Below are 8372 nucleotides of genomic sequence, written 5' to 3' on the forward strand. Positions count from 1 at the left end.
GGTAGTACATTCCTTATATCATTTCAGGCCTTAGAACTGAACGTTCTCTCTGTGATCACAGTGTGTTCGAATTTTCAGGTGTGTCTCTTACTTGCTTTTTATTAGTGTTTTTGTGCTCTGAGTAACCACACACATTTTTATTTAATTTACAGGTGGCCGTTTGTTGCATCTGTTTTTTTGTTATTCTTCCTCTAAATCTTGTTGGTACAATACTTGGCCGAAATCTGTCAGGTCAGCCCAACTTCCCTTGTCGTGTCAATGCCGTGCCTCGTCCTATCCCGGAGAAAAAATGGTAAAGAGAATGCTAAAGCTTATTTCATTGTTGTAGTGCATAAGTTTTTAAGGCTGTTGTGTACATGTAACTTTAGAAGCAGCTTGTGCTTATGCAAACAACTGTTTTAAGTTTAAGAATGTGTTCGTTTTAATTTTCCCATTAGTCTACATTGTAAAGAATATAGTAAGCTCTGCTTTTATTTTGCTTTCTGAATATTGGTGCTGTTCACATGGCAAAACTTTGATAAATATGCTCGTGTATAGAGGTGTGGGGGGAAGTAACGCTTCATTGTGGCTGCTGCCTGTTTTTGTTGTTATGTTTTTGTTTGTTTGTTTGGTTGGTTGGTTGGTTGTTCTTGAGACATGGTTCTTTCCTGGTCATGCTGGAACTAACTCTGTAGACCAAGTGCTGGGATTAAAAACCATGGCCTAGCTGTTGCTGACTGTTTTTATAAATAAAATTTTATTGGACAGCCGTACCTAGTCTTCATAGAGTACTTAAGGCTTTTTTACGGCATCAGAGTTGACAGAGCAGTAGTTTTAACACTGCTCTGAATTACAGAAAAATCTTCCCAACTACGTGTATAATTTCTTTTTCCTTTCAGGTAAGTTAGATTGGTGCCTATAAGAACCTTTAGACTGAAGAGTTTTGAGTCCATTTTTAAACTGCTTTTCCCCTAAATCAGTATTAAATTACTAGGGCCCATTAATCACTCATGTTCAGCTTATTACTGGAGAGAGAAAGGTAAAAGGAAGGGCATAGTCAGAAAGCACAGGCGATCGTTGGGAAGTCCGGTTAGTGAAGAGAGGTGTGGGCCTTGCTTACCAGATGGGTGTCCATTAGGTGTAGGCAGGGTGGTGTGTGACTTCATTTTCTTGTTTTATAATCACATGGAACCAAAATCTGAGTACTAGATCTGGCTTTTATCGAATGGTTACATGGTTACCTGGGGTAGATGTATCAGCCTCAGGACCATGGCTTTTTATTTTTATAAAACAAAGAGGGAAGATTATGGTAAATGACTTTCAAGTTTGTGTTCTCTCCCTCTTAAGTTTGCTCACTGCAGAGATAAGAGTTTGTTGTCTTCACTTGTGCAGACACTGTTTAAGGCTAGGAACACCTGGCTGAACATGTCTGCCAAACAGCAGTCTAATTAGTGGTACCTGGTGCAGGTCAGCAAACAGACACAGTGTAGTAAGTTCTGTGGTGGAAGGATGTTCAGGAGAGTGGGAGGATGGGGAAAAGCCATGTGTTCCTGGGATACAAAGGGGAAAGGCTTTGAGAACTGCCCATGCCTGCTGGAAGGAGGACATGAATTAAAGACAGCATTCCAGATAGACAATTGATGATTTTCACTCAGTGAATGTGGGCTGGGAAAGGGGATGCGGTTTCAGTTTTATTCCTTTAGTCTCTCTGTGCCCCATTGTAAAGCAAAATTTAACAATACCTTGGTTGTTTAATTTGTTGGAAAAAAAATAATTAGAGCCAAGAAGAAAGTAGGTAAAGAAATGGCAAGGTCAGTTTATGAAGACTTATTTCAGATAGAGGTCTCAACTTGTTTTTCTTTCCTCCTTCTTCCCTTTGAATTCCTGTAAGTAAATGCCTACTGGGTTCTCAGTAATTACTGAAAACTGGTGACCTAGGTAATGTGTTTCTGCAGCAGCAACAATTTGTGTTCCTCAAATGCTTTAATGCTGGAAAGAATATTGATTACAACTGATGACTAATTTTAAGTCTCACCCACTTTTTTATGCCTCTTTGGGTATGGTTTTTCTTTTTATTGGTTTGTCTTTATCTATTGGGATGATTTTTAAAGTATTAAACATCACCTTTGTATTATCAGAATTTATATTTGTTGTTAAAATCCTGCTAGAAGTACATTGTTAATTCTAATATTTTCCAGGTTTATGGAGCCTGCAGTTATTGTTTGCCTGGGAGGAATTTTACCTTTTGGCTCAATCTTTATTGAAATGTAAGTTTGGGCAATGTTTTCATGTTTTGAAGAATTTAGTTATAACAAGAATTTAAGAATTAGAGCTTTTTAAGAGGTGTGGAATCATCAGACAAGCTGGTCTCCCTGGAATGAGTTTTGCACTGCTATAATGAAATACTGAGATTGCTAACTTTTTAATTTTATCAAACTTAAAGGGTTAGAGATTCTAAGTCACAGTACATAATGAAGGAAAGTCAAAGCAGGAACCTAGAGGCAAGAGCTGGTATAGAGACCATAGAGGAAACCCAGCTTTCTCAGCCTGCTCTCCTGTACAACCCAACACCGCCTGCCCAGAGGTGGCACTGCCTGCAATGGTCTGGCCTTCTCAAATCAACCATTATACAAGAAAATGTCCCACTGACTTGCCTACAAGCCAACCTGATGGAGGCATTTTCTCAATTTGTACCTCTCCCCATATTAGTCTGGCTGTGTCAAGTTGACAAAAAGTATAATCAGCACAGCTCATACATACATAAATGGGTAGTTGTCTTTCATCAACTGCCAATGGCAGGTACCTAGGAGATCAGACTGGCTCACTCTGACTTGTTTAATAAAGCCAGTTCTGGAACTCTGTACTTGCAGTGGTAATTCCCACTCTGATGTGAACTCCTAGTACTAGATAGAGGTCATGCCTTTCCCTCTTCCCTTGATCCTCTCTTCCATTAGACAGGCTCCTCTGCTCTTTCAAGTCATGTTTGCCTTGGTTTTCTCACATCCTGTCCTCCTGGAGAGGCATTTTTAACTTACCAGTCTAGGTTTATTTTATTGTTATTTATTTTGTCTCATTGCTAAGGACTTTGAATCTCGATGCTCCTACCTTCATGATGTGGCCAGTTGGTGTGTTCAGAGGATGACAGTCCTATCCATTCTCTTAGCTCTTGCCCTTTTGTTGACATTCTAGCCATGCTGAACATTTTGAGGTTTTTGTTGTTGTTGTTTTGTTTTTAGGTTCATGTATATGAGTTCTTGCCTACATTCATTATGTGTGTACCATTTATATGCCTGGTGCCTATGGAGGCCAGAAGAGGGCGTCAGATCCCATGGAATTGGAGTTAGGAGGTTGTGAGCCACCTGTAGGAGGTGCTAGAAGTCAAGCTCAGGTCTTCTGCAGGAGCAGCTGGTGGTTTTAAATGCCGGCAATCTCTGCAATCCCCAGAGTTTAGCTTACTGGTTCCTTCACTTAGCACCGTTCCTCTGCTTCTGGTGTTTTCTGCCATAAGTCTGCCTCCTGCTCCCCACCCCACCCATGAGCCTTGTCCTGTTTGCACTCCTTACCCAGTCCCTCACACAGTTGTGCTAGAAGAATCATTCCTTTCATTTGCTGGGTGTAATGCACATCAGAGGGTCAGGGTTATCTTACTGCTGGGCTTCCCTGCCAGCCAGCAATCTCTGGAGAGTAGAGAGGTTTCCCTCACAGTGCTGATCTTTACTGCTCGCTTCCTTAACAAAGAAAAAAAATGTAAATGCCTTTTTATTTTTTAAGATTGTTACATAATTACATCATTTTCCTCTTCCCAACTTCCCTTCAAACTTTCCTACATCATACCTTAATATATGGCAAGGGATCTGTAAATAGTAGTTGTTGAAATGTGTGGGCATGCGATTGAACAAATGAATTACAAAACAGGAATTTTTAAAAAAAGAATGATAAGACCTTGTTCTGAGTTAAGGATGATTTGAGTAATGAATGGATTTAAAGGTTTATTTATTTTTTTTTTTTAAATGAAAAATATGACTACTCTTTCTCTCGCTGTCCTCTGAAGATAGTGTCAGTCTCCTTTGGATTTGGCTTCCTGTTTTGTTTCTTCTCTAATTCTGTATATTCTTAAGTTCATCATTTAACTTTTCTGTTTAATAGGATGTTTTCTAAAATGTGCAGTATATTGTTTGAGTGGTGTTTCATCTTGAAAAATGGAAGGATGAAGGACTTGACTTTATAGGTTGAGGCTGTTCTCATTTTCCATATTTTAACTTGTTTATGCTTCTCATTTAGTCATCTTACTCAGATGACTAAGTTCCTCCAGATGAGTTTGTTCTTTAAAAAACAAATCACAAAAATATTTTGTGAATTCAGTGAGAGTTAAGAGAAACTGTTGGAAATTACTAGAAAGGATGACAACGGGTTTTAAGTGGAATAAAAGTGTGAGCTAAGAGAAGACTGGCAAGAGCAGGGTGAGCTTCAAAGCTGTCCTCACTGTTTGTTCTCAGGTACTTCATCTTCACATCTTTCTGGGCGTATAAGATCTACTATGTCTATGGCTTCATGATGCTGGTGCTGGTCATCCTGTGCATTGTGACCGTCTGTGTGACCATCGTGTGCACATACTTCCTGCTAAATGCAGAGGATTATAGGTGGTAAGTGCTTTCAGGTGGAACCTCTCAGGATCCTAATACTTTTTTTTTTTTTTTTTTTTTTTTCTCGTTTGAGACTGGATCTCTTTTATTTTGTAGCTCTGGATGTCCTGGAACTTGATATACTGACCAGGCTGACCTCAAACTTATAGATGTCCACTTACCTCTGCCTCCCAAGTCTTAGGATCACAGTTATGTGCCACCACACCCAGGCAGGAGCCTAATATCTTAAGTTCGCCTTTGAAGGCTGTTTAAGCTGAGAAAAAGATTCACACAGAAACTGTGCTGTTTAAGATAACAGAGGAGCTGGGAATGGTGGTGCATACTTGTAACCCTAACAGTGGGGCACTTGGCTACAAAATGATACTCTGACTCAAAACATAAAATGAATGGATAAGAAAGATATATAGAGATTTTTTTCCTCTAGTTATAAAGGTAATGAAAAATTTATAGGAAAATGGTGTCATTCCAAATCTTTTGTCCTATTTGAAATATTTCTGCAAAGTGCTAATGCTGCATTTGTGAGGAAGCATGATCTTTCAAACTTGAGTCTGAAAGGGGGAATTGGTTTATTTAAAGTCACTCCGAATATGGCAGGACTCTGGAGTTTGGAGTTTGGAATTTGGAGTTTGTAGGCTCTTCATTAATATTTAAGCAGCAGGTACAGGGATTTGTTTTTAAGTGTGTAGAACTTTAAAGGATGTTCTTTTGTAAAATTCTTTGCCTTCATTTCAAAGGCATAATCATTTTCCATTTTTCCCCCCCAGGCAATGGACAAGTTTTCTCTCTGCTGCATCAACTGCAATCTATGTTTACATGTATTCCTTTTACTACTATTTTTTCAAAACAAAGTAAGTTTTTCTCTCCTGTGTTACCTAGGAAACTGCATTTGCCCTTTATATAATAAGTGTAAAGCCTCAGATTGAAAGTATGTGTTGAATATTATTTTATTGTATTGCAGGATGTATGGCTTATTTCAAACATCATTTTACTTTGGATATATGGCGGTATTTAGCACAGCCTTGGGGATAATGTGTGGTAAGTTTTTAAATTCTTGGAACATCATGAAAAATTTTGATTATCTCAGACTCAGGAAAACACTGTAACTAGGAATTAAGAAATTCTGGGCTGGCAGGGTGGTACAGTGGGTAAAAGTATTTTTTGTTCAAGTCTGGCAAACCTGACTTTGATCCCTGTAACCCAGAAAGCTGGTTGAGCTGCATTCATACCTCACCCAATAATAATTAAATAGAAATTAAGGAGTTGTGTTCTGTTGCTTTATCAGGAACACCAAAATGAATCCAGAAGTTTGCCTTCAGTCATTTTGACTCTCCCTGAAAATCTGACCTATTACCTGATTAACATCTATCTTTGTAGCTGTTGTAAAGATACTGCAGAGCACAGAATTACTATAGTCAGTTTCTCACTCGGGTCTGGTCTTAAGTGATCCTCCTGTCCCAGCCTCCCAAGTAGCTGGGGTTACAAGTGTGTGTGTGGCACTGCACACAGTTGAGAATTGGCATTTTAAAGCATGTGATCATTGGAAGGGATTATAATGTCAGCAGGTGTGAGGTGTTGCCTGGGTGATTTCTGCTTGGACGTTTCTTGGAAGTATTGCGGAAGACACTAGTTTCTAGAAGGCAGCACAGGTTACTGACAGTGAATGCAGCATACCTATTTGGTTTTTCAAGTGGACTTGGCTAATTGTGTCCCTGAGGTGTTTGGCCATATACCTGTCCACTCTTCCATAACTCTTTAAAATAGCAGTTGAAGCTACAATAACCTATTGCACTCAATGCTTATCCAAAAATACTTCGACAGGTGGTTATAGGTTTTTATTGGGAGGCATGTGATATGGGTGTGAAGTTAAAAGCTATTGATAGTTATTACTTACTTTAAGTAATTCATTGGTTGTTAATATATTTTAACTTCTGCTTATTAGCAGAGATTTGTTTATAAAGAGAGTCCTCTTTTCCTTATCTGCTCTGTTACATTGAGATAGACCAGTTTGATGAATACAAATGGGTTTATGGTTGGGGTGTAGCTCAGAGTGCTTGTCTAACATGTAAAAAAAAAAAAAAAAAAGTTTGGGTTTAATCCCCAGTACTGTTTAAAAAGTGAGAGTTGCAGCACCACTGGGTCATGCTTCTCTCCACCCCGCCCCATCCCCAGGCCTCCTTTATTAGCTCTTATGGCTATGTACGGTTTTGGAAACATTGGATATTGCCACATATGGTCATTCACACTTCTAATACCAGCACCCAGGAGGCTGAGGCAGAAGGTTCCAGAATTCAAGGAAAGTCTGGGATATAGCAAGACTGTCTCCCCCTCCCCACCCCCAAATAAAGTATTGCTTTAATGGGCTGGATTTGTCATTATCAAATTACTCTCTTTTGTGAGCCATATTTTAATTTCCTAATTAACATACAAGTACTAATTGTGATTTGATTGTAAATAATTGGTTAGATGTGGCTAATAGCAGGTGCCTTAGAAAGCATCTGATAGCATTTAAGACATTCAGAAAGGAATATTAACATAAAGATACTACCCTGAAAAAGGAATAGAATTCTCTAGAACAGAGAACATTTAATATTTGTAAATGGCAGGCCCTAATCCTGCTGTATTTGTTTCACAATTCTTTATTTTATTTTTGTAGGAGCAATCGGTTACATGGGAACAAGTGCCTTTGTTCGAAAAATCTATACTAATGTGAAAATTGACTAGACATCTGAGACAACCTGGAACTTCGGATCAGTTTCTCTTTCATGAGGGTGGAACTTTCACGGAAAAGAAGACTAAGCGCAAGAAGAGATTTGGGCTTAACACTGGGTACTTGTGGGTCTCTTTCATGGATGGCTTACAGTAACATCTATTTCCATTGATCCTAGGTTCTTACTGACTGCTTTCTCCAACTGTTCACAGCAAATGCTTGCATTTTATGCAGTAGGCTTTACTACAGTACATGGCTAATCTTCCCCAAACTAGCTCATTAAAGATGAAATAGACCAGCTCTCTTCAGTGAAGAGGACAAATAGTTTATTTAAAGCATTTGTTTCAATAAAAGAACTAGAGGGAAACTTGGATGCTAAAATTCCATGAGTAGAAATCTTCCTGGCACTTGGTGTTTCTGTGTTATTGAAAAATGATGTTCCAGAAAGATTACTTTTTTCTCTTATTTTTACTGCCATTGTTGATCTATTGTGGGACATTTTTATATATTGAACCTGGGTTCTTTTTGACCTGTTTTTGGTCGTCCCTCCATTCAACTGCATCTTTTTTTTTTTTTTTTTTTTTTTTTTTTAACAAAATTAAAAACTATTAAATTCTGCATGGAATATATCTGCTGTCATCTTAATCTTAGTTGGATCAACCTCATTTATTTATCTTAAAATTAACCAGTTATATCTCGATTCCATCCAAAGAAAATACAGTATGAAAATAGAGGTGACTCTATAATGCATTTTACTGTACAGTTAGAAAGCAAAGTGTTAAATGGAGAAGATCCTGGTTTTTATTAAACATTTGGAGATTTAGATAAATTACATTTTAACTGAATGTCTAAAGTGATTATCTTTCCCTCCCTTCCCCCCATTACTCTTACATCTTTTTTGAGTTTCAATGAAGGCTTTACACAAGAAATTATTAAAAATAAGGGGGGGCAATAAGTGTATATAACATTAATAATGTCGTGTAGCTGTAGGTTCCTGGATGCATTTGGATGTACAGATTGACTGGAGGACTTTTTTGGGATGA

At 38.2% G+C, this 8372-nt stretch overlaps 1 protein-coding gene across 1 annotated transcript in view; it reads left to right on the forward strand.

Annotated features, from left to right (window-relative positions):
* The window catches only part of Tm9sf3 (transmembrane 9 superfamily member 3), a 46192-nt gene extending 38283 nt beyond the window's left edge, over nt 1-7909 (forward strand). The window contains exons 10-15 of the mRNA XM_051199937.1: nt 153-292; nt 2178-2246; nt 4476-4622; nt 5387-5470; nt 5581-5657; nt 7276-7909. Of these exons, the coding sequence (XP_051055894.1) occupies nt 153-292; nt 2178-2246; nt 4476-4622; nt 5387-5470; nt 5581-5657; nt 7276-7343 (585 nt within the window). The 3' untranslated portion in view covers nt 7344-7909. The remainder of the gene's footprint in view (nt 1-152; nt 293-2177; nt 2247-4475; nt 4623-5386; nt 5471-5580; nt 5658-7275) is intronic.
* Nucleotides 7910-8372: the final 463 nt, after the last annotated feature.

The sequence above is a fragment of the Phodopus roborovskii genome, unplaced genomic scaffold (genome assembly GCF_943737965.1).
Source record: "Phodopus roborovskii unplaced genomic scaffold, PHOROB, whole genome shotgun sequence".
Lineage (NCBI taxonomy): Eukaryota > Metazoa > Chordata > Mammalia > Rodentia > Cricetidae > Phodopus > Phodopus roborovskii.